The 26,317-nt window shown below is 37.9% G+C and overlaps 1 protein-coding gene across 6 annotated transcripts in view; it reads right to left on the bottom strand.

The window, feature by feature from the left end:
- Positions 1–25,712, bottom strand: part of ryr2b (ryanodine receptor 2b (cardiac)) — a 72,574-nt gene extending 46,862 nt beyond the window's left edge. For 5 of the 6 annotated variants that reach the window (XM_044135701.1, XM_044135704.1, XM_044135703.1 and 2 more), the window contains exons 1-37: positions 25,106–25,257; positions 23,621–23,740; positions 22,893–22,997; positions 22,370–22,444; positions 22,114–22,192; positions 21,875–21,987; positions 21,372–21,495; positions 19,812–19,908; positions 19,636–19,710; positions 19,367–19,523; positions 18,637–18,798; positions 18,375–18,496; positions 17,832–18,015; positions 17,630–17,747; positions 17,388–17,483; positions 17,139–17,257; positions 15,647–15,780; positions 13,061–13,302; positions 12,171–12,363; positions 11,750–11,969; positions 11,298–11,402; positions 11,098–11,201; positions 10,886–10,969; positions 10,597–10,756; positions 9,093–9,240; positions 8,658–8,866; positions 7,248–7,422; positions 5,868–6,076; positions 5,496–5,688; positions 5,125–5,257; positions 3,822–3,936; positions 3,370–3,530; positions 3,063–3,222; positions 1,627–1,713; positions 1,294–1,520; positions 865–1,078; positions 176–781 (exon numbers count right to left, since the gene is read on the bottom strand). In XM_044135701.1, coding sequence (XP_043991636.1) covers positions 176–781; positions 865–1,078; positions 1,294–1,520; positions 1,627–1,713; positions 3,063–3,222; positions 3,370–3,530; positions 3,822–3,936; positions 5,125–5,257; positions 5,496–5,688; positions 5,868–6,076; positions 7,248–7,422; positions 8,658–8,866; positions 9,093–9,240; positions 10,597–10,756; positions 10,886–10,969; positions 11,098–11,201; positions 11,298–11,402; positions 11,750–11,969; positions 12,171–12,363; positions 13,061–13,302; positions 15,647–15,780; positions 17,139–17,257; positions 17,388–17,483; positions 17,630–17,747; positions 17,832–18,015; positions 18,375–18,496; positions 18,637–18,798; positions 19,367–19,523; positions 19,636–19,710; positions 19,812–19,908; positions 21,372–21,495; positions 21,875–21,987; positions 22,114–22,192; positions 22,370–22,444; positions 22,893–22,997; positions 23,621–23,740; positions 25,106–25,201 — 5,721 coding nt within the window. In that variant the 5' untranslated portion in view covers positions 25,202–25,257. Of the gene's footprint in view, positions 1–175; positions 782–864; positions 1,079–1,293; positions 1,521–1,626; positions 1,714–3,062; positions 3,223–3,369; positions 3,531–3,821; positions 3,937–5,124; positions 5,258–5,495; positions 5,689–5,867; positions 6,077–7,247; positions 7,423–8,657; positions 8,867–9,092; positions 9,241–10,596; positions 10,757–10,885; positions 10,970–11,097; positions 11,202–11,297; positions 11,403–11,749; positions 11,970–12,170; positions 12,364–13,060; positions 13,303–15,646; positions 15,781–17,138; positions 17,258–17,387; positions 17,484–17,629; positions 17,748–17,831; positions 18,016–18,374; positions 18,497–18,636; positions 18,799–19,366; positions 19,524–19,635; positions 19,711–19,811; positions 19,909–21,371; positions 21,496–21,874; positions 21,988–22,113; positions 22,193–22,369; positions 22,445–22,892; positions 22,998–23,620; positions 23,741–25,105; positions 25,258–25,693 lie in introns of those variants that run through there. The other variant, XM_044135707.1, reaches the window with a different exon arrangement.
- Between the last annotated feature and the right edge of the window lie 605 nt (positions 25,713–26,317).

Below are 26,317 nucleotides of genomic sequence, written 5' to 3'. Positions count from 1 at the left end.
TTAATAAAATGCGTTATAATTTTTAGCTGTAATGTCACAAAATGTGAAAGTCTTTAAGTGGGATGACTACCTGTGCATGGCAATGTAAGGTTTACCTGCTCAAAGCAACTTAGTATCACAATTTGTTAAAACAAAATTCTACTTATTAGAAAGAAAAATGGGAGTATTTAACCACCTCTAGTTGGACAGGCTCTGGAAGCTCCATTTGAAGAAGTCCTTGTTTAATGGCATCATCATCTTTTTTGTTGATGCTTTTTCCCAGTTGTTTTCCATCCTTGGCTTCCTCAACGGTTTTGACATTTTTGGAGAAGACATTTGGTTCAATTAGCCTGAGCACCCTCACAAGGTCTTCATCCTCAAACACCCCCATGACCAGAAGGTTGTACAGCAATCTTAAAAGGGGTACGAGCAACAGTTCAACACTGCCTCCCGCGGGATCCCTCATTGCTTGACCGACAGCCACAACCCCGGCAGTCAGCATGTCCGCTGTCAAATTTCTCAGTGTGTCCAGAGGGATTTCCGGGCTGTCTGGGCAGGCTATTTCAACTGCACCTTCTGCTTCCGTCCCATCACCCCTGACAAAACAAGGAGATGAAAAACGCATCTGTGGTTTAAGGCATGTGCTTCTACAAGTGCCCTCTGGTGTTTGACTATCCCCTCCATCTGAAACGCCATTGACAGGGCTAAGATAAAATGAGGCTTCTCCGGTCTGGTCCGTCAATGGGATGATGTATTCATGGTTCATCGTGAGGCACGCTGTGGTGTGACTGCTTAGGTACACCTAGAGGAAAGAAATTTAAAAGCTAATGAGTACATTGCTTTATTTCTGCCATTTTTTTTTTTTTTCATCCACACAGCCGATACCTGAATAAACAGCTGATAATATGCCAAGCGGAGCGGCCCCGGGAGGTAAGGATTCTGAATAGCATAAAGGATCTGCGACTGGTCAACGTGACTGCAGAGAGCGTGGCAAACTCTGGTGTTACCCAGGGCACAGAGCGAGCAGTAGAGCAGGAGGATATTTTGATGAAAAGCGAGGAGGTCGTCGAGCTCGGACAGCTCCAAAATGTCAACACATCTGCGTGAATGCCACGAAAAAGTTAAAGACAATTTCAGAGGTTCTGCTTTTTTAAAATCTAATTTAAACTAAAGGATAAGTGATTTTACAATATTTAATGCAATAATGCAACACTAATAAAATAGAAAAAGTATACATAAAATATGAGATCACAGAAATGTTTATCTGTAAACACAAGTATAAAGTGTGTGGGTTTTTTTTGTGGTTTTTTTTACTTGTTTTCATCAGGAATCTGAAGGGTCATCACTTGTTGGGGGTCAAAGCATTGGACTCTCCAGCCGTGGTGTTCATCAGGCCAATCAACAAACACCTTTAATCCGCTGTCTGGTACCCTTGTCCATGTGACTGGTTTCAGATACTGAACCTGAAACCTTGGAAGGCACTGAGGACTCTGATTCCTTCTCTGACTGCGAAGCAAAGCTGATGACAAAGGCAAGGCATTCTAGAGGAAGACAAAAATTGTATCACCAAATTTAATTTCAACATTGCAAGTTTTACATGAACAACCATCCAAAACTTTACATTTATGATTGATAAAGCTTTGTCACCTTGATGCTTTCCAGTTCGAACTGGAACATGTTGCTGGTGGTGGGCTTGACAAAAACAGCCGGAAACAGCTTGGTACCAGCCTCCAGCTGATTAGAGAGAAATAGTGTGTTCTTTGTGTTAAATAATGTAAACCTTGAACATTTGGGAAAACAGTTTGGATTTTCTGATTTCCAATGCATATGTTTACCCACTAACATATTGAGTGTATTAACAACAAAAAATATATAGTTTCTTGGAAAAATACCCAGTGTCTTTTCATGATTTTTATGCTACAACCACAGACTTAGTATTTTTCTTCTTATCTTCCATTTTTTAAGTCATAAAAAATAGAGATTAATTATGAGTGAAGTAAAAGTACATATGCTTTTCAATTGCTTTTTTTTTTTTTTTTTACTAAATCTTGTGCAACTATATGTTGCACGATAATACTGATATTATTAGTTAATACTCTAATAGTGTCAACAATAGCAGAGCTGTTCAAAGAAGATATCAAAAGTTTCTTTGAGGACAATTGTGAGTAGAAACTAATGCTGCACACACAAAGATGGTACAATCCTAAGCAAATACAAGTTCACCATCCAGTAACCCACAACTAGAAACTTACTATTAGATCATAATGCCTTGATCTAAAAGTTTTAGATCAAAGCATAATAAATTGATAGAATTTATTATCAATTTAATAAATTGATAATATATCTAAAGTACAGATATATTCTGTACGTTAGTCTGTATAAAGTACAGACTATATCCAAAGTCTGTACTTTGGATATAGGTCAAAGTACAGACCTATATCCAATTAAGAAAATGCTTCAAGTGTTGAAGTCTGGCTGCGCTTGAACTATTTTGTGAAAAAGACTCAGCAAACATTTTATCCTGCATCTGCAAAGCCAATAGAAACATAAAAATTATCTGTTGAGGAAGGGAACTATAATAGGAGTTGAAATCATAACCTCACACTGAAGGGCTTTTCCTCATTGGAAGGCTCTTCAGTGTGCTTACTTGATGTGTGCTTTGATCAGATTACTGCATTTATCAAGTTATGCATTGTTAGATAAAATGTCTGTGACACATTATGCTTTACAAGTGTTGTAAAACTTGAAATGAGACATAGAAATGATCTATGACTTCACCAAGTTGCTTGTTTCTAAGCCTCATGTTCATAAATATGTGCTGTATAACCGGAGAGGAAAAACACAAAAAAATATAGTTGAACTTTCTATACTTTATTGTATTTGAAGACAAATGCTTTCAAGATTGGTGTGTCTCTTCAACATGCTGATTGGTTTTAGCAGAGCAGAAAGATCCCACCCATCCCAGAATGCAATGCGGTGTGACCTCCCTGTTGCTGCAAAAGGTGGCTTTGCAAACTATTGAAACAAAGGCTGAATATATACAGTAGGTTCAACATAACTTAACTCAACTTTATTTGACATACTTGGAAAAAAGTCGACATCTCAATGCCATTAGAAGTGAAAGTGAGAAGTCCGGCCACTGTATCAATCAAGCAGCCAATTTCCAACCCCGCACTCCGACGACTCTGAGACAAGCCCGTAGCTTCTCCAGCACAAACCATGAAACAGTTGCTTCGCTTCACGCTGCAAAGATTCAAAAAGATTCAACTAGCAGCCTGGCTGTAACACGTCTAATTCAGATAGAACATTAAAACTATCCAGCCAAGCGGATTTTAACCTGACAAGAACAAGTGGACACAAAAATATGTAACTGTCTTTGTGCACATTAACCTTTCTTGAACTTTGCCACTGTCGTCGCCGAGGGTGACAGTTACTGTGCCAACGTTGTCAGAGTCAAACGTTGAGCCATGCTGATGAAAGTCAGAGGTCACCCAGCCTATCCACACATTGAACGGCTCCTGGCCAGGAAGAATCCTCACTGCATAATAATACTGTAACAAAGAGGTCATTGAGTGTCTCGGTTTGACATTCAAATCATGTTTTTGGATGTTTCAAATTATTGTGGCTGGTAATTAGGGAAGAATCACGGCGCACTGCAAGTGCACAAGTTTTGTGTAACAAATTGTTTGATATTTTTCCCACTCTAGGATAGCAGACTGACAATGCAATCTTGTCAAAAATTGCAGAAATAGAAATAAAAAACAAAACACATTTAATTAACACCAGCCATGTGTAGTGAAATGAAATGGTTGTGATAAAATGAGATAATGAGAAAATCTTACTCTGGAGCTCTGGATAAGGTGATCGTAGTTATCCTTTTCAACAATAACGTCTTCTAGAAGCCGTGCAGAGGAGTTGCTGCTGACTAAGCCTGGTTTACTCCTTTTCATCATGAACCTTTCAGATAGCAGAACGTAAAAAGGGTTATGCAGTGTCTGTTTCTTACCATCGTTTCTTTGAATCCATTAAATTTTTCTAATTTTCGCCTCCTAATCAATTTGAAAATGTATTAGACCAGGTTAATATTATTGCAATCACACAGTAGACACAGAAATGGTTTAAAAGCATAAGAACATTATTATTCTGCCTAAATAAACATTTATGCAATGCATATTGAGTATACATTTACAGCTTACAGGAGTGATTTTTGTTTTTCTGAGCTATTTAACTTAGTTATGATAAGATTAAGCTGCTATAGGACTTTCTGATGACTTTTCCTTTTCTGCTGTTGCTTTCCAATTATACATTATTTTCTGCTTTTAACTGTGTTCTCTGTATTATTTCCACAGAGGAACTGGTGTGGTTTTTCCATATTTAGTTATGCAAATTTTCTGTATGGAATATTTGACAGAGCTACTGCTAGATTTAGGTTTGTGTTCTGTATAGAAATAAGCTCTGACCCCGTGCTTCTTACCTAGGTCTGCTCCTAGTTTCTAGCCTCATGGTTCTTTGCTTTCTTTGCTGAATAGAGTTACTGCTACCATTGAGTGTATGCACCATTTTATAGAAAGTTGTCCTGGCCGATTGTTTCTTTTGTTTAGCTGTGTTTCTTTCTTAAGTAAGCTACTCACTGAGGTATTGCTTTTAATATCCCCGTATACTCTTTGTTTTTCTTATCCACAAAAGGTACCCCTCTGGGGTTTTTTCAAGTGTTTCCTTTCTGTCCTCATAACCTCCTGCCAGTCACAGAAAATGGTGATGCATACTGAGTTGAGTTCTAGAGGAAGTTGCTTTCCTGTTAGAAGGAAGTCGTTCTTTTCTTTGGTCAGCACACGTTTGCTCCAGATCAAGCACAGCTGCAAAAGCAATGACCCGATCCAAACAGGTGAGGTTCCTTAAAGCAATGTTTACCAATATAATACAATCAGTTCAACTTGATTCTGTTAGAACTTGGGTTTAAATGGGCTGCAGACACGAATTTAACAATAACTATATGGTAATAGGAACTTCATGAATTGGATTGATATGTCCTGTATGAGAAAATTTGCAATAAATTGTTTTGATATAAATTTACTGAATTGAAATTCAGAGTTTTTTTCCAAATTTCAATGAGTTTCCTTTTTTTTTTTACTTTCTATCACCTACCGCTGTTTCAGTTTAGATGTTTTGTCATGACTGTGATCCTTGTGATCGAGCTCATCTCTTGAGCCGGCAAAGCTGCGTGCTGACTTCATCAGAACTTCAAAGTCAGAGTCTGTGTCCTCCAGTTCCTTCCTCACTGAAAGACAACGGGCGTTAATTACAGAGTGGCCCTGGGGAGCTTAACCAGAACAATCCATGAAGGTCATGACAGCAGAATATCACTGATCTGGACAGAGTGGGATAAATCTGGATAATTGCAGCTGAATCCCATACACAATTTGCAGTATTTCACTCAATGGGTCACTGGTTTTTATGTGCTGCACTAGACCACAATGTCATCTGTGGGAGTCCTCTCTGCAAGCAATGCCTCAAACCTGAACTTGGACTTAGAGAGCTGGAGGGGACTTGAAGCCCCCCCTCTGCAGGGCTTCTGAGTGTGGCAGCACATTGGATGGGCATGCTGAGCCGGTAAAAGCCCATCTCACTTCCTCCACCATGTTGCACCAACACCCGCTGAGAGACCCTCAGGCTGGATAAGGAATCCATTGAGCCCCTATGCCGAGTAACCTTGAATGAGATTTGCACATCGTATTCGGGATCAAGGTTGTGCATCAAAACATCAATAGAACCACATATACTGCTAGGTCCCAGAGATGACAACGTATTAACAATCCAACAATTATTCTAGGATGTTTGGTCCTTGGAAAGGCGTAGTAAAAAAAAAATGCCCCAACTTTTGCACTGACCTGTAAGCTGTGATCATCAGGCAGAACTGAAGTAAACTGGGGCAGTTTCCAACTCATCCACAGAGGTGGGTCTCTGGTCATATTAAAAGCAAAGGGTTTATAACCCTCTTGCTGTCCACACACATTAAAGTACTGCAGAGACTCCACCTGGCGGCCCAGATTCATCCTCCCCACCTGGTTTACCCCAACACTGACCACAGGCAACAGGCCTAAAAGAAAAAAAACAAAAACAAGAAAGAAATGACTAAAAAAAAAACATTCACCAGGTTATTTTAAAGATAAAGCAAATTTAAAAAATCATTTACTACCAGTGGAAAAGGTTGTCCAAAGCAACCTATCCCTGTAAAAAAATAACTTCCCCAATGTTAAATTCTGAATTGTCTGTGAGAAACAACTTTGAGTTCAGCTTAACTACCTCCACTCAAGTCTGAACACTGCCAGAATTGTAAAATCAAGAACTTACTGGGAGCAAAAACAGCATTCAAAAGAGAAGATAAAAACCACTGCTGACCAAAAAAGCACAAAGCCCAAGCCTACACATTTGAAAAATCTCGACAATCTATGACGATTTTCTGTGGAACAATTCTAATACAAGTGCTCCATAAGACTTAATTCCCAAGATTACTATCTATAGTTCCTACTATCTCTGTGCCCTCAGTCTGCCCGCTCTCCAATATATCACCTGGATTCCCATAAATGATGGAAGCGTGAGTTCTGCTCTCTACCACAAAAACTTGAAGGAGAATTTCCGGATGGCCTCATGCGGTTATGCAGCTTCACAATGGTTGAAAATAAACCCACCAACAATTTCACCTCTGAATGACTCCAAAGCCTTCTTTACCAAGATGTTGGCGTGGTCTACTCATAGTATTGAATTTAAATCTAATCAAGCTACTGTGGCATGACCTAAAAATACTAGTGCTTGAAATCCTTCCACTGTGGATCAAATAAAACATTTCTACAACGGAGAGCGGGCAAAAGTTACCCAACAATGATGCAAATGACTCATTACCAGTTACTGTAAACACCTAATCCACCAGTTACAAAAAATGGGGGCACAACCAATTATTAGGCCAAGGACACAATTACTTTTTTACATGGGTCATAGAGATGAAATGAGATGCTTTTTTTTTTCCCTTAAAAATTCTGAAAGTGCATTTGCACAGGGTATGTTGAAATTCGCTTGATGATGAGGAATATTTAAGGGTATCAAAAAAGCAAAAACAGAAGAAATATCTAAGGAGTCAAATACTTTTTACCAGCAATATATAGCGGTATGTATTTTTTTTCCCCTCAAAGTTTTATGCATAAGATCAGTGTATGTAGATGTTAGAGTGTGTAGATCGGTATGCAAATTTCAGCTAAAGGATTTTTACACACCATCTCTGATATCCAAATACTTGGCAGCCAGCTCTGATCCTCTGTCATTAAACAGTAGCTCTCCATTGAGCGTGACCATCATGGTGCCTTCGAACATGTCCACCAGGCAACCCACCACATCGCCTCTGAGCCAGCGCCGTCCCAGGGGCTCACCGCCCTGATGGCACCACTGAGCCTGAAACCAACAGCATCTTTTTACTTAAGCGGTCATAGACATTCAGAAAAACATCAAAGTACCAGAAATGGCTTATGAGAATGTACATACACAGACTCAGAAACGAACAAAATAACAGATTTTCAAGTGTTTATACCACCTAAGGTTTTCATTAACTCATTTCTAAAATGCTGTCATGGAAAGAGGCTGTTTTTGACCCATATTCAAGGATAAGGACAGGAGGAGCATGATAAGTAAAGATACTAATGATGAGGCAGCAGAGGATCTGAATACATAATAATTGAATCAATACATTCAATTACTGTTCAATTGCCTGTGTATCAGTTTATTTACTGATACGAAGGTAAGTAACTGAATAGATACTTGGCACAGAGAGTAAAATGATTAAACAAAGAGTCCAATGCATAATTGAAAACATGTGGATTAAAATCCCAGCCCTAATGAAGACCAGTAACTGGAAAACCATCAATCAGAGTAATTGGTGATGAAAAGGTAACTCGATAGTTTTAATTTTGAGCTCATTTTGTCTTCACACCAGGCATACATTTTCCACTTATGCACACATAAACCTGATCTGACTTTCACACTTTATATTGGAAACTTTGATTTCCCCTGATTACAATAAATCTATTTATCTTTTTGAAGATTTATGTGTGGCCTCCTTCATAACTTTAACAAAACATAGTTTTGTTAAACTATGTAAAATAACATTCAAGATGCAATTTTAGCATTGCATCTTGAATGTTAAGCTTGTAAAAAAAACAGATGCAGGGAAGGTCACTGACAAGCATTTATAACTTAAGAGTTATAAATGTCCATTACCAAACTGAAATCAAAACCCATGCCATGTTCATTTTTGCTTTGTGTAAAATAAAGTTTTCTTGGTTATGAAATGTCTGAGTCAAAATAAATACAGTCCCTTTATAAAGGAGGCTGGAATGCATTTAGCACAAACAGCCTTGAGTTATAAAAGCAAATTATGTTGTCAAATTGGTTTGTAAGCGGTTCAAATTATGGATGTTTGAATAACTCAAACAAAACAAATGTTTAGCAAGGATCAGGTAAATTGCTTGTTGATGTTGTACAAGTAATTTAAAAAGTGAGAATAAAAACTTTCTTACATCACAGTTTAGAGTATGTTTTTTTTTTTTTAAGTAGAGCTCTCTGAGATTTTAGTTTCCACAACATCGAGAATCTTTGGAAATATCAGAAGTTGTAAAATTGGAATGCCTCACCTCAAACCCATCAAAGACATAAGCCTGGTCATCTGAGCCGAGCTCTTTATCTGGAGTACAGCCTGGTCGGGCCCAGCCCACTCTCATGTTCCCGGCTGTCAGTACTTCAAATTCAAAATACCACTTCCCCATGGTCACCGCGTAGGATTTATCTGGTCTGAACACTCTGCTCTTCTCCACAGAGAAGAGGCATGGCTTTGATAAAGGAGCTGTCAGTCAAAGAAATAGTGCAAATATGGTTATCTCAGAAAATAAAAATTTCATTTGCACCCAAAACATGTTAAATCGTTCATCTTTGCAATGCGGACAGATGTCACAGCAATAAACCATAATTTAAAAATGGTCATTTGGGAGTTTTCATTTAGTTTTAGAAGTTAGCCATTCCTTGACATCAGCTACAGTGTTTATACATTTAATTTGGGCTTTGGTTCATACTCTGTTCCTGGCTTAGAGACTCCAGGCTGTAGCCAAATGCCAACAGGAGACGGACGGCCTCTCTTACGCTCTCCATGCCTGCTTTCCTCATCCTTTCATCAACAAGGCTGTAAGGCACGAGATGAGGACTCCGTTTCCTCTTTATATCCTTAAAACAAAAAAAAAAAAAACAAAAAAAAAATATATAAAATATAAAATACAGGATTGGTAAACAGCAAAACAAGAAACAAATTGTGCCTGAGAAACCTTCAACGACATTGAGAAAACGGATCACTTTCTTTGGACAAACTTGGTGGAATTATTTTTAATTGAACCATTCTGAATTTAATTACATGTTAAACTATGAATTGCACCTGTGTTGCTGCAGGACCGTTGGGTGTAAAATTGAAACATCATTGAAATTACATTTATTTTAGTGATTTAATTCAAAAACTACTATCAACACACAAGATCGTGTGTTCCAAGGGTTTGTGTCGATTCATTTCAATGGTTAAAGCTGATGAAAACCCAGAATTGTCTCTCAGAAAAAGTATTAAATAAGTAATTCTCCAAGGAGTTTTGTTCAGTCACATTTATTCTTTGGTTGACTTCAGTTTAGCTTAGTTGTTAGAATGTGTATGCCTGTAAATATTTATTGATACCATTTATTGTTTTGGCATCATGTTTTTACAAATACTGTTTATTTATTGTTGTTTTTTTATTAACCCTTTTCTTGGTATGTCTGGTGAAACTGCTCAGGGTATAACACCCAGCTGCTTTCAGTTACTGTAAAATGGTATTTGGCCGTAATCTGACCGTCAGTTCTTCGATAAATCCACCTCAGCTTCAGTTTTTGTCATCCTTCCTTCTTAACACTAAGATGTGCCTCTGCTGCATCACACCTGAATAGAATAATTAGGTCATTAGAAAGGCTCTGGAGAACTGATCTACACAAGGAGGAAGTAATTAAGCCATTTCATTCCAGTGTTTTGTACCTGTGGCACATCTAAAAACTGCAGGACAGCGGCTCTTGAGGACTGGAGTTCGACATCTGTGATCTAAACCAACTGAATATCCTCTGACAAAATGTGACTCCAACTGGTTTGAAGCATCTGAGTGATGTCCAAAGTACTCAACTGCTTTGGATGTTATACAAATCATCTAATTGGTTCAAAAGCATTACAATGTTAGCCAGATGAATCATTTAACATGAATGAATGAGTGTGTCAGAGTAGAAAATACCTTCCTCTGCCCGTGCTTGCAACATTGTTCTGTCAATATCCTTTTCATTGGTGTCATGTAATGTAATTTATCAGGAAAATAAATTCTGGTTTTCATTAGCTACAAGTGTCAATCATTGAAATTAGCTAAAAATAAATACCCAACGATGTCACTCTTTATGTTATGATTACATTTGCTTTGAATTTGACCATTTGAATAGAATTGGTGAAATAAATCAACTTTAATGGCATTCTAAAGTGCACCTGTATACAACCACTACAAAAAGATTACAAAAAATAAGCACCTGCTCAGGTCCATAGGTCCATCCCTGTTTGATGTACTCTCTGGCCCAGATATTATGATGGTTTTCTGCCAACAGGGTAACCACATCCTTGTCAGCTGAACTGAGAGCAATTTGTCTTAAATCTATTGGTGCAGGCCTGTAGCCGCAGGGCAACTCATACCTGAAACAGATGACAGAAGAAAAATCTAATCTGAACACTTAGCATCAAGCGTTTAACTCTATCAAAAATCTAACTTGACTGTTATGACATCAGGATATTGCATTCTGAATACAAAATTAAAACGATTACTTTGTGTGTAGTCTCATGTATTTGATGCGTTCCTCAGCGTGGCCATCTGCCAAAACAATGTGGAAACCAAGGGCAAGAACCGTCCTCCAATGGAAGAAGAGAAGCACTCAGTAACAGAGACGGCACTTCTTAAGATTTAAATTGTTTAAAGTACAGCAAGGTTTTGATTTGAATTAGTTTTTAATGTTATGTTTTGAAGTGTTGGAGCTCACTTAAGTATGTCCTCAGCCATTTGAAGGTTCTGGTTTCTCTCCTGCTCCGGAAGCTTGGAGAACTCCACGAGACAAGGGTCGTGTTGCTTCCCTTCGTCTTTCACCTGTTTGACAAAAAAACGTTTGCCATTTCATACCAAATGCACAACTGAAGCACAGGAGTTAGTTAAACTTCTTTTAAAAAGAACAACTTTTCTTACTGGTCCATTTGTCCATCCGAGGTCAATTCTATCCTTCACCCAGAGTTCATGAAAATTTTCTGCCATTTTTTCTCGGAGGTCTTCAAGTTGTGGAGGTAACGCAATCTAAAACAGGTCAATCTCTGTTGATGCAACTTAATTCAGGCTAGAGCTTATCAAGCTAGCAGATGCAGGGAGACCGAAGTCACTCCACAGTGAATTGCCAGTTTAACATCAAAACAGATTAAGAGGCACATGCTTCAAAACCCATACATACAAGCTTGACTGGAACTTATACCATCCTACAGACATAACCCGCATGATTTATGGAGGAGAATATCCGAGTCAACGTACAGTGCCCAGTGAACAGCATAGTAACTTAAAATTGGGTGGAAATATTTGTTTAGCATGACATTTTTACTAAATTTGGCTTTCTTTAGATGAAAAATATGCTTGTGTGTGCTGGATGTTACCTTGCTGATGTCTACTGGAGTGGGGGTGAAGGTAACTGGAGTGACTGGCACCGAGGGGCCAATGAGCTCTTTTTTTCCCTCTTCACAGTCCGAGATGTATTTCTGACACGGCTCTACCCTCAGTTTGACTTTGGGGAGCAAAGCCTCAGAGCATGAAGCATAGCCTGGTGGGGGCAGGAAGCGAAACTCTCCATGTCCCCCGCCAAACAGAAAACGAACCCTGATGTTCAGGAAAAGGACGGAAAAAAAAAAAAAAGCAGTAATGGTTTTCGATAAGCAAAAAACAAAGTCTTATTACAGTACATTTACATTTATTTGTCATTAATATAAAATAAAAATGAATAAATGAAAAAAAACAGAACATTAACTCAAACTGAATGGGAGGGAGAGAGATCAGTTTGAGGATTTTAACACTGCTGACCTGACTCCAGCTGAGAAGCTGACCACAGGATACAGAAGTCCATTAGCATTGAAGTTCTCCAGCATGCCCTGCACCGGCAGACCGTTGACCCGGAAGGAGATGCATGGAACCGTGAGGTCGAGACAGCAGCTAACCACATCATTATCTTTCAGCAGATGAGAGAAGGGGGAACTGACTTTACGGCCCACACAACCTGAAATTCAGGTCAGGCGGGATCAGGTCGCTGGAAAGTGATTACTGTAAAAAATGTTATCTGTATTAAGATGTAGCACTGCTCTCACACTGACTAAGTAGGGGATGAAGGTTAATGCAAATATGCATATTAAAAATGTTTTGTCCTTAACGTGTCATTTTCTTTCATAGGAATTTGCAATGAACGTGTTCCATAGACAGATGTCATTCCTTAATAAACTTTGCACTTCCACTAAGAATCCTAATTTACTCCAAACACTTCAGATTTCTCACAGTGATACATTCACGTTTTACAATTTATATTATATACATTAAATATGCACAGTGGTGTGTTTCATCTTTTTTATTTAGGTGATATTGGCTTCCAACAAAAAATCTGAAAATGTTAACATTGCATAGGATGGCTAAAAATGGATTTTATCAGAGATATTTTATGTCACAAGTCTGTTTTGGGAACAAACAAGAAAATAGCCCTCCCTGTGTAGTGAAGCTATGCACAGGTTTCACTTTTCGAACTTTATTACCAATGCAAAGCATCTTTCAAATGATGTACAAATCAACTGTGATGTGACTGTAATAAAATTGATATGAATATATATTCTGACAGTGATAATACAACAATGAAGTGGGACTACAAAACCACACCGAAGTTATGCAGTTCCTCAAAATGTACGTCAAAAGGACTTTCTCTTACTCACCTGACCACAGGTGTAGCCCATCAAAGCCAAACGAATAGAGGTCATCTCCAACCCCATTGCCCCCCCAGCCCTCTCCTCCTGTGGGCATGGGCAGGTAGCCTTTGGTGAAGGCCCAGCCAACACGCAGGTGTGTCGGTTCAGCCGTGAGAAACGGGTCAGTGTGATCAACGACCAACTCATAGTACCACCTCCGATGCTGAGCCGAGGACTCTCCCATGGCCAGGAAGATGTTTGCTCTCATGCTGCAGTGGGGGTGTTGAAGAAGGAAAGAAAGGGCAAAGAAAACAAAAGATTAGGGAATATTATAATTTTGAAATTCAGCATTAGACAGGTATTTGTCCAAACGTGACAGTAGTCTACAGTTAGACCTTGTTCAGTGAAAGCCTGTTGAACGAATGGAGGAAACTAATAGTGACACCGAGCATTTGGGAAACGCATTTCTGATCACTGTATCAAACCAAAGTCCCGATCAAGGCGGTACTTGCTTTTTAAGAATAAGTCAACTGCATGAAATAAGTAGCACCGTATGAAAAAATTGTTCAGGCTCAAATTTTATCAATAAATGTCTGTTCTTGAATAAATTCAATCGCGTCTGTGGAAAAAAAAACCCAATGAGCATATGTTCACACCAATATTTAGATATCTGATACTATCAGATATCTAAATAATTTTTCAAGAGGTTTTTTTAATACGTCTGTTTCTGAGTGGTAGGTTTCTCACACAAAGTGAGGATATTTTTGCCATCTAAAACAACTCAAGTAAATGTAATTTAGTTAGTTTGTTTTTTACTAATTTAAAAAAAACAAAAAACAACACGTATGTGAAGCTACTGTCTGCAACTATGTAAATATGTTTTCTGTAAATTGCTACACTCTGGTTCCTGTTTGCTCCATTTCCTCCACCTGTCTAAATAAATGTCCTAAAACCTCATTTTGATTAGTTACTTCCACTCTGCAAACTGGGGGGGAAACTAACACATCCACTTTGTAAAACAGAGTGTCTCTTAATTAAAAAATTATGATTTTTATTCAGTTTTTAGATTTTGTTTGATAAAAAAAATAAATAAAATGATTTTATTTTTGAGGGTGTCCTGGCCCAAGTGGAGGAGTTCAAGTATCTCGGGATCTTGTTCACGAATGAGGGAAGAAGGGACTGATTGGTCCAGCGTCTCTTTTCTCTGTTGACGTTTTTTAAAACATGATTGGTGAGAAGTCAACAATGCTATCTTCTTCACAGAATTATCAGCTCAAACACAAAGCCATCTTTCATACAAAGTTGATGTGTTTATTCCAGCCACACAGAGATACCGATGCTCTTCAATACACTCTTAACTTCACTCCTGTCAACTTTATGTGCTCTGTGAGCAAATATGAATTCATTCATAAGCATTTAATGTCTGTGTGCTCTCACTTGATTGCTTAGAAAATGTAGACTACTTTAACCAGTTAAAAGGTTTCTCTTTATACTCCATTAATCAAGCATAATATTAAGTTGGACTTGAAAAATTGTATAGGATGAGTCAAAACATAAAAAAATATATATATATTCTTACACCCGAGTAAAACTGTGGAGGGCAAGGAAGATGATAAACTACAATCGCAGGAAGAAGAAAGGCAAGGGGATGGACTTCTGCGGTGCATGCAAGATTAAACAGAGATAGATGTACACTCGGAGAGAGAAAAAAAAAGAACATAAAAAAGAAGCAATTCTGCTAGCTTTCAAGAAAGTACAGATTGAAAAGCTAAAACGTCATAAAACCCCAAAGCAAAACAGGCAAAAAAGGAAACTGCCTTTTAAGATCAGATTGGCACAGTGGGGCAAAAATTCAAAGGAAGAAGAAGAAGAACATGAAAGATGATGAACTGATTAAAATGTGTTCACAGATTAACTGAGCTGGCTCATATCACCTCAGGCAACAAATATCTACACCACTGTCCCACTGGAAAGGTTAGGATTTACACCTGTAACACGAACGATATGGAACTACTTGATTATAAAGCAAAAATCACCACAGTCACAATTGTTAAACGCAATTACTCAATGAACTTGGATTAATTTATACACCCTACAATAAGAACAAAATAATGGCACGCTTTCAAAATGGGGCGTTTCTGGATCCAGTTTTTGTAATGAGTTGGAGCCTAAATTAAAACTAAAGGAATATTTTAATAAGTGCCGGAGTGCGATCTGTTCAGAAAAAACGAGTGGAAAATAAACCGAAAAAAACAAACAATTAACTGAAGTGAAAAGACATTTTCAGCAAAGGCTAAGAGGTACAAAAGATAAGACAATAAATTAACATTTCACAGAGAGAAAAATAAGGAAAGATTGAAGACTACAAAGTATTAGTAGGGTGTTTCTTAAACCCTATTTTTATCTGATTACAAATTGCAGCAAACCGCCTTTGTTTTGTGATTTTTATGAGTTGTGAATGACACAAACTGAAAAAAACTCCAAATAAGTCTACATGCAGTGAAATTCAGAGTAAATGAAAAAGGACACATTGACAGAAGGAGGACTCAGAGACAAATAACACTCTTAAATTAATAAATCAAGTCTCATTTGAAGGAAAACCTTATGGAGTACCTGGCGACCTGATTAGTCAGTCGCGTCTGAAGTAGCAAATCTCTGTCTGGCAGCAAGCTGTCACAGATGAGGTTCTGATTGGAGCGCACCGCCACACCATGGCACACACACAGTGAGCACAGAACCTCCAGCACCTGCAACACAACCAGTCAGCACTTCACGCAACAACACCTCAATGAGTTCAAGTGATTCAGGCTAAAGATCACCAATTTCTCTTAAAGCTGCTTTCAGCGTTCTCTTATGTTATTTGGTAAACTCTTAGAAAGACATTCAACAACTAAAAACCAACCGTTCTTTTTAGTGTATGCCTCATGTTTACCTATTCTGCTCCAGTCAATACACATAGTACCTGGTAACGACTTGTAATAAGTCTCAAAATAGATAAAAAAAAAATAAATACATATTTTAGGCTAGCAGTACTATGCCATAAAAACATTTTAGAACGCTTTTAATTTCAGAAAATTTACTTAAGGCAGAACAAAATAAATTTTACATTAATAGATAATAGTTTTACTAATATCAAAAGGTTTGTTGGCCATGCTTTTGTAAAACTTTTTTCCCCTAAAAGAACAGCTTTCCAATAGCAATTTATGGAGTTGACCTAACAGAGAGAAGGATCTCCACTTTTTCCTCTGTACACATTCTCTGTAGGTCATCCAGAGTCCTGACTCCTCTCTTACATCACAGCTTCTCTTTGGGATGCAGGTTTGAGGACTGAGATTGCCTTGGAAGAGGCATTTAGTTCCTTATTAACAATTACTGGGTAGGTTTGTTTTTTGATTACTATCCTGCTAAAAAATCCAATGATTATCCATTTTCAGCCTTTAGGTAGAAGTCAGCTTTATTTCAAACCTCCAAGTTCCTAATAAGACCGAGTTCTCATGGCTTTTGCAAGAGAAACAAGGCACCAGTACACCATTACTACCACACTTAGCAGTATACTGTACTTAACAGGTGCATGAGATGCTTTTTACACCAAACCCACCCTGAAATGTCAGCTTACAAAAGCTCAATTTTAGCCCTTATCTGACTAAAGCATACCCTTCAAGTTAAAAGTTTTAGAGGAGTTTGTAAAACTCCTCAAAATTTTTTTCTGTACTCTGTGTGGTAAGGGAACAAAAAGGATTTTTTTTTTTTTCCTGGCATCACTTCCACACTGTGGAATGGCCACTCCTTGTTACAAGTCCATAAAAATATGTTGTTTTTTGTTTTTTTTTCCTCCCCTATCTCCTTTGCCACTATTCCCTTTCTCCACTGGTAGCCATCATCCACCAGACTCTAAGAGAAACAGGCCTCTATGGTATGCCACATTTCAAGAAACAGAAAAGTATGAAATCCCATTTCTTTAAGTCTGACTGACTTAGGTAAAGTGTCATTTTTAAAATGTCTCAAAGTATTTCATTTTCAGTACTTTATTTTTCAAAGTACTACTGGAAAACATTCATGGTTGCTCGAGATTTAAATCCAAAGCAATTGAGAAAAAGTTTTCTACCTTGTTGTTGTGTCCATACTTTTCCAGAAACGAGATAATAGATTGAATGTGTCCATCTTTTATGACATTAATTGCCTCAGGACTCTCTACAAGAACACAGTGCAGAACTTCCAAGACTCCTGGGAATGGTAAGAAACATTGCAATATAACAGAAATGCTGTTTTAACGTCTATATTTATAAGGGGAAAAAAATGCATAGAATAGAAGTGTAGCAATTGGGTAGGAAAAAAATGTCCAAATCAAGCCAACCAGAAGATGCTTCTAGATGGTCCAGTCTGCCTATGAGCCAGTCCACGGAGCTCGAGAAATGAGCACAGTTTACACGGTTCCCACGGATCAAATCAGCTAAAAGAGAAAAAGACAGTCAGGCAACCTGAATGAATTACTCACAGATACGTACACAGAAGGCGAAAGAAATGAGAGCCAGGTGATTGACTTTAAAAAGTTAACTTTGGACCAGGATGAGTATTATTATTTTTTTAAATTCTTACCAAGTAACTCGTAGAACAAGTAGACGACGGCCTCCCACTGAGTAGCATCGGTTATACAAGAATCACTACTGTAGTGGTGCAGACGATCAATGCAGTCTAAGACCAGATCTATTACACCCTAAGAAGAACAAAGACAGTGTGTTTGGTAACTCTGAGAAAAAAAAATATAAAAGAAAAAACTATATCTATACTCTATTTCTACCTCTTCTTTAAACATATTCTGGCGCTTCCTAAGAGCAGCCATGTTTTTCTGTTTATCTTCATGGCTTTGCCCATCAAGTGGAGACTGGAAGTACTTGATGAGATCTTGGAGGCTGCAGGTTACCGTCTTCATTGGCAGACAGAGTGAGGAAAGGCTTCCTTCATGACTAAAACCGTCGAGTTTCCTAAAGGAGAGGCAGATTGTCTTACATCATTCCACATGATGGCAAAAAAGGTTTGAAAATATTTAACAGAAATGAGAAAAGACAATACAGTTTGGACCAGGAGTGTTTTACTGTACTAAAAACTTAGTTTTGAGGGCATTGAATTTTTTTGCATTGTTGTCACACATTTAAATGTTTCAGATCACCAAACAAACAAACCTGAGGCCTATATGAAAAACTAATCCACCAATGTTCTCAGCACGTGTTCAACAAACACTTTCAGAACTGAAACTGTAAACCACAATGTGAACTCTGACTCTTTAAGCACAGGTCTGTCTTTCCTCTGTTCCCAAACTACAGAAAGGACATGAATCAAGAACCTTATAATGTGAGTAAATAAAGAAACAGTGTTCCGGATGAGTCCAGCGGTGTGAGATTCTTCTCTCTGAGAGCGAGATAATGTCAGTCCATCGTCCATGTGACCCTCGCTGTGCAAAATGGCCTGAAGAAAAAAATAATAATAATCCAGATCCATTCAAATCCTGCTTTAGTCAAAAAGCAGACTCATGTTTTGGGTTCATGAAGAGCCACCATCTTCACCAAAAGTAAAAGAAAAGGAAATTAAGAAACATAAAGTTGTACCTTGCGCAGATTTCCACCCAGGCGGCATTTGGCATCTGTAGCTTGATAGGTTAGCCACAGTCCTGAGTACAGATGCTGAAGGTAACAAATCGAGTCTCCATACTTGATTTCTGGGATTCCCATGCAATCAGTATTTGTGTTTTTGCCAGCATCGAGTTTCTCCTGCCAGAAAATATTTTAATGAAGAAAAATAAATAAATAAAAATTCGTAACATGTAAATTCTTCTTCCTCGATATAATCTTTATACACTGCATTGCACCATTTTGTAAGACACTTTACATGTAATTATCCATCCATCCATCCATTTTCTTTACACCCTACTTCCCTAATGGGGTCGGGAGGGTTGCTGGTGCCAATCTCCAGCTGCGTTCCGGGCGAGAGGCGGGGTTCACCCTGGACAGGTCGCCAGTCTGTCGCAGGGCAACACAAAGACATACAAGACAAACAACCATTCACACACACACTCACACCTACGGAGAATTTAGAGAAACCAATTAACCTGACAGTCATGTTTTTGGACTGTGGGAGGAAGCCGGAGAACCCGGAGAGAACCCACGCATGCACAGGGAGAACATGCAAACTCCATGCAGAAAGATCCCCGGCCGGGAATCGAACCCAGGACCTTCTTGCTGCAAGGCAACAGCTCTACCAACTGCGCCACTGTGCAGCCCCTACATGTAATTAAAAAGTCTTAAAAACATTCAATGCGTTTCTAATTATTTAACTGACCTTTGATGATCGGAAGCAGAAGGAGGTTGTCTTGACGTCGGCCTTGTCCCGATCTACTAGATGCAATCCTTTTTCCTCCATCAGACCCAGGTACCTCCCCGTTGTTACGTGGCACAGGCGAAAAGGCTCGCCCCAACATGTGTGCCTCCCACTCCACCTAGGAAATATTAATACAGAAATATAACAATTTCCTCACGGCATATCCAAAAAAGCAAAATGTATATTTCACAAGAGTGACAGAATTATTCTAAAATCTTCAATTTACTTACGCAACACGCAGAATTTCCAGCCTCCAGAGGGACCGTCCATGACCAGACACTGATCCAATCTCATAATGCATCACTCTAGATTAGGAAAGCAGCTGCAGTCAGAGAGGCGAGCAATGTTTTTCTTATTTATTTATTTATTCTCAAATTACTATGAAAAGAAGTGTGTTTTAAAGGACCTTTGAAGCTCCTCTCCCTGCTCTGAACAAGGAATAGTCAGACAAGCATCACTGTGGCTGTGGAGCAGGCGCAATGTTTCTCCCCCCTTTAGATAGCCTGGAAAAAGAAAAACAATTTTTTTACGTCATTAGTTTATTGGGAATTGCTGTCTATACCAAAAGAAATTGCAAATACAGTTCTGACAGAACACAAGTCATTTTTTCATCAGTTTAGACTTTGAGTTCATAAGAACGTCCCGTGGTGGAAATAAGGCAGATGACATACATCTGGAAAGTTTTTTTGTGCTTTACAAGTTAGAGAAAGTGATCATATTTTTATTTTACTTTATTGGGAAAAATAGGATGCTAATTCTTGAGCAAGTGAGATTTTTTTTTTTAAAGTTTAAATTGAAGGATCTTGCACGTTTTTTTTTTCTTCTTTTTTTAAAAGTAACTTTTAGGAAAAAAAATGTATTTGCACATTTATTAAAGGTGACATGTCCTACAACTATAACATGAGTAGTCAGTGTTTATAATTTTTTATTTTTTTTTTAAGCTTCTCTGCCTCTTCCCAAAGCAATTGCAAAAATTCTGTTATCACAATGTTGAACAAGATTATACCATTAACAGATTTTCCTATATGGTGCAGCCCTAACTAAGATTTAATAAACACTGCATTCCTAAATTAGCCAACTCCTGTGTTAAAAAGATTGAAAGAACAAATCATTTCAGGTCACCTAAAATTGACACGTGGTTTTTATTTTAAATAGATCACATTAATCATTAATGTAATGTTGTCTTTATTGTTGGGGCAAAAAAAAAAAAAAAGAAAACAATCAACCAGACAGGTGCAACTCATTTAAAATCTGGATGCCAGACGTCGGACCAATACCCAGGAAATGAAAATGAATCATGTTACACCATGATTCATTTTGGTGAATCATGTAAAATTACTTCACTGACTTCCCTGTGAGAAACGGGAGAGATTTAAAAATCCTGTTAATGGTTTGTAAAACACTAAATTATCTTTGGCCTGAACACAATTGCAGCACCTATAGCATTAGGTCAGAAGAGAAGCATTCCCTGGGTGTTTACAGAATCTGGTATAAACAAGTGGAGACATTTAGTCTCTCTTTTCCTCAGCTCTGGAGCAAATGCTCTAAAAATTTAGGGTACTCTGCGTATGTTGGCTGGTTTAAATGCAGTGAAGAAAATACTGTTTTCCAGTAGAAGAAAATGGAAAAAAATAAATAAATAAATCATCTATTTTCATTTTGTCCTAACTACGTTGCAGTTTTTACTGAGTATAACAATGTGTATTTTATGCAGAGATTACAAGTTAATAACATTTTTAGAATTATTTCTTCCGTTACTATTGTAGTTCTTTTATTTTCTATGAATGCTGTACAGAGACTCACCTTGCAAAAAGGCAAAGCACTTGAGCTCGTTCAAAAAAAAACAAAAAAAAAACAACTGCATTCCTTAAACACAACACACTCAGCTAAATTTTTTTCACATACAAAAAAGGATAAATGTTTTGTTTATCAACATGCTTAGAGAGCAAAAAGAAAAGAAACTTGCCTTGAGCAATGGCACCTCCAGAGCAAATGGGAGCAACACGCCAAAGAGTCTGCTGGAAGGAGGCACTGACAATCAGACCGTCGCTCAGGCTTTTGTTGTCAGATACAGTGCCAAAGGACAGATGCTGGGGGGGGGAAAGAAAATATGAGAAATGGGCTCATCAGAAATAAACACAACTTCTGATTTTTTTTTCTGCCACAATAACTGTTATCATAAACAATTATGCAAAACAGTGAGGCATCATCTTCTGATTGAAATTAATGGAAATTTTGTAGATTATAGTTTCTGATAATGAAAGACTATAAATGAGAAATAAAAAATCTAGGAGAAAAAAGCACAAGGAAAAAAAAAAAAAAAAAAAGACAAAACACAAAATTTTTAATTGTATTATTTCCTTAACTGGGTTACACTCAAATAACCAATATTATTTTTTTCCATTTCCACCAGTGTGACTTTGGTCTACTTTAAGAAAGATAAAAAGCAGTTTTACTTCCTTTACTCACCAGATATCTCTCAGAGGAGACACTGACCAGTATGAGGTCATCTCCGACACGCACCTTCTCGCCCTCTGACCTCTGCCTGGAAGCCGGATGGACAGTCCACCAACATGCCTCTCCTGAGCCAGGGGCAGAATTTAGATGAGAGGAAGCTTGCAGGCTAAAACTCAAAGCGAAGAGCCACAAAAAGAACTATGACGCATTAAATTCAAACATTATGAGGACAGGTAGAATTTAAATTATACCTGCTTTGTCCTCTTGCAGACCCACGTCAAACGCCAACTTGTCAGGGGACGTCTGAGACGAAGACAAGCAACTAAGATACTTGAAGGGAAATGAAAATAAATAAATCAGTATTTTTGAAAAGAGAAAAAAACCTGGCAATCCTTACTGACATAAAGTAAGAAAACGTCAACCTAGAGTCAGATTGCATATTAATGGTGGTGTCTCTTTCAACAGTATGTAAATGTCTGAATTCTGACAGAATAATCTTGAACTCACCATGCCACTGAAGGAGTGTGTGAACATCACTGCCTGGCCGTACAGCAGAGTGCGATGGGCAACTCCAGCTTTTGCCTGTAAATCACCATCAGTCGGCTTAAAATCGTTAAAAAATATATATTTGTTTAATTTCAAAACACTAAGAAGCAGAGAAAATATGAACTAAAAATAAAATAAAATAAATTTGCCCACAATGTCTTTCAAAACACATCTTGTGCTTGTTTTTATGATGCTACTCCCCTAAAATAAAACCATGTGAAGTCACTATATAATCAATCTCTGTCTACAATTTTGAAGCCTTGGATCTTTTGGTTTTCTACATTTTATCTATTGCGAATTGAAGCTGCCATGTCTTAAAAAGAATGAGAAGTTTGAGACACTTTTGCAAGAAACCTAGACATCTGGATGCGTAAAAAGGCCTAACGGAGGGATGTGAACTTATGGCTTATACTGCAAGAACATAAGCCAGCAAATTTGTTCATTAAGGTTCACAGAGAGCGAAAGGAAGGGAACAGATTCTCACCTCTGCTGCCAGTTGCTCACTGTGGGCCAGCATCTCCTGCAGGGCTCGAACAGAGAGACACTGAGCCAGGACGAAGCCACACACAGACAAGTCTGGAGGAACATTCTGGCAGGAATTAAAAGAACAGAAAAACTTGCTAGCCTACTTTCATGTGAGCCCGTTTCCTTTCCAGATCAATGATATAATAGGAAACAACACATCAAATACAAATTGACATATACAAACCAAAAGATTGATCAATCTATAATTTAAAGTGTACATGTGCTTGATTTACCTGCAAATGATCACTTAGAAAAACCTTTCCACATCTGGCCATGTTAAACCCACACATTTTGAAAGCATTTTCATTAGATTTTATGCACTAACTATTCTAAATATATAGATTCTAAATTGGATTAATTTTGGCCATTTTAGCAAATGAAAATGTTTTGATCAAAATTATTGCATACTGTACTTTTCTGTTGTTATTTTTTTAAAGATACTTCTCCTAATTAATTAGCAAAAATGAAAGTATAAAATACAATCAGTTGTAAAACAAAATAATGCTTCAAAATTCCAAATGACAAACAATTTTATATTATTTCATAGAAAATTCAACAGCTCAAAAGAAGAGAAAAGAAAGTGACACTATTTGAATCATCGCTGCCACTGGTGTCAAAACGGAGGACAAAGAGCAGCGCCTCGGAAGTGAGGAGGGACAGTCCAATCACCGAGGTGTAGCTTTGTACCTTGCAGTTTGAAGTGGGCTCAAGCCTGCAAAGCCTGCTGCCAAATCCTTCAGCAGCAAGACAGAGCTTCAAATGTTTGTTATGGGAGGTAAAGGTGCTCTGCAAAACCACCTCATCTCCCTAAGGATGGGAAAGAAAGACCACAAACACACAGAGAGAGAGAGAGAGAGATGACAAAAAGATATTGTGTGCAAAACAGATTTACATTCTGAAAGAAAATATTTCAGAAAAGAGCACTGTTATGGGTGATGCATTTTATGTCTATTGAAACTGTGTGTGTACAGTAAATCTGGACCACATGCCTTCTATCTTATCTCCATTCAAAAGCCACATGCACCACGTCAACCCAATTAGACATCTCTATCTATTTAAAGAAGTGCAAGAAAAGGATCACAGATGACCAGGAATGCCAACACCTCCATGTGCTCACGGTCCATACTGCCATATCTGGAAGGTACTGCTCAGTCTGAACCCCCGATTCGACCGTCTTTCCACGCCTCATATCAGCAGGAGCATGCAATCAGTCAAACACACTGCCCAGAGCTGAGGTCACGAGGGGCATTCTGATGGGCTTGAGAACTTAGCTCAGCTGTACATCCAGCATGACAAAATTCACCATGGAGCAATGGAATAGCGAATGGAAAAAGTTTTTGAAAGTGGACTTTTTTTTTCTTCTCAAATTTTGGCACAGGAAAGAAATTACACCGTTTGGTTTACATATCTTAGGAAAGGTTATTATACAGGCACCTTGTATTTAAAGCAATTTCTGATTTCTCATTCCGATAAAAAAATAAAAAGACATGAGGCAGAAAAAAATATATATATATATATATTCCTTATGAACAGCAAAATTCCTGTTTCACAAACGTAACTTGACCAAGCAATGTATTTCATAAATTAGAGCGTTAGCATAGATTTCTATTGCCGTCTACCAACTAAACACGAGATTTGTCAAAACTAAAAGACACCATGTATGGCAGCAAAACTATGGATCAATTAAACACAATTAATTGTGTTTAATCTTACCTCCATGGGACATGCTACTATCAGAAGTTAAAGATTACAAAGTCTGAGAGGACAACCAAGAAGAATAACATCTTGTAGTGAGAATGAGAAAAAAACAGCTTGTATTTTGTTTCCTTTTTACTCACAATAACTATTAAAACTGGTTAGAGAACCAGTAGGAGGTGTAAGGTGTATTTAAATAAATTTTGGAACTTTTTTTTTCTTTTACATCTGATGTAAAAAACATTGCTAATATAATACAAAAAGAAAATGACGATTTTCAACTGATATCCTTAGAAATAAATTAAAATACTATACCTTGACCATAAATAAATTTGATGTGTTACCTAGAGGTAAATATATCAAAAAACATAAATACTAGTTTGTTTTTGTTTTTTTTCTATTAGAAGGTCTTTTGGAAATAATTTGACTTTTAAGTTAGCATCTACCAAGTTTGACAGAGCCTAGTTTGTGACTCACCGTTCGTAAAAACTGTCCCTCATCTTCACCCTCTCCTGTGGCGGTCATTTTTTGAAACTGAAATAGGTCACATCTAAGGAGACTCGATGTCAACATCTACACTGAGGAGACCCCAGGAGGCTCATGAAGTCTGGAGCAGGCAGGAAAAAATAGAAAGCAGGGAGCAGGGCCTTCAGTTTGTGGGAGGTGTCACTGTTAACGACCAATTACCTCACGACGCCATTTTTGCCAGCTGCTGCTTCGGGGGAATTTTAAGATACAATCAACTTGGTCTCTGGTGAGCTATTGAGGTAAATGTGTGCCAAGTTATGATGACTTATGGCAATAAATATCTCATTATCTCCATTACTATGTTGCTTCTTTGAAAGGAAGGCAAGGCCACCGCCAGGTAGAGAGTAGTACTTTTTGGAAATAATGTTTTTTGCACATTTGTAAAACTGTCATCATGACTTCACGTCATGTTATGAGACAGATAATCTGTGAAAGGATCCATTTCCTCCACCTCCTCAATGATATTATTGCCATCTGAAGAACTGCAACGCTCTAATCAGAGCCAAGAGGACGTTTTTAAAGCTGTCACCAACTTACCATTACGGAAAAACCATTTTATCAGTCGTCATCGGTGGCTATGCTAACTAACAATCCCAATATTCCCTTCCTAGGGGAGGCCTTAAGGAGAGGAGGAGAATGAGCGACGCGAGATTATGATTGACAGCTGTAAGACCAGCCTCCGGGCTCTGATTGGATGTTTCTAGTTAACACTGGAAGAAGAGCTCGGGTTTTTTTTCAGATTGTCTCATACCATATTGTCACGACCAGTGATGTCGCGTTAATATAGAAAATCCTGAAAGTATTAGTTTAATGGTTACTGTGCCATTTAATTTAGCCAATGATTCACTTAAATCCAAAAAGTAGCAAGGTTATTGGCAAAGTTTCTTTGTTTTTCTCATTAGAAGAGAAGCTTTACATTCAGAGACCTATGCAATGGCTTTCTTAATTCAAGCAGAAAACTCAATGAAAGGAAAGAAGAGTGGGAATGTGATTAATCTGTTTCTTTCTGTTCACACAAATAATGACATTAGGAAACTAGAAACCTTTCCCCAGAAAACTTGCATTTTTCATGTGGAGTCCAGCAAGAGCAAAATGAGGTTGAATAGCAACATCTGGCAAAAACTGCTTCAGTTTGCTTTCAAATTTACTTTCTGAGCATGT

Source organism: Gambusia affinis, linkage group LG13, assembly GCF_019740435.1.
Source record: "Gambusia affinis linkage group LG13, SWU_Gaff_1.0, whole genome shotgun sequence".
NCBI lineage: Eukaryota > Metazoa > Chordata > Actinopteri > Cyprinodontiformes > Poeciliidae > Gambusia > Gambusia affinis.
Note: the sequence above shows the minus strand (reverse complement) of the source record. Positions and strands in the feature narration are given on the sequence as shown.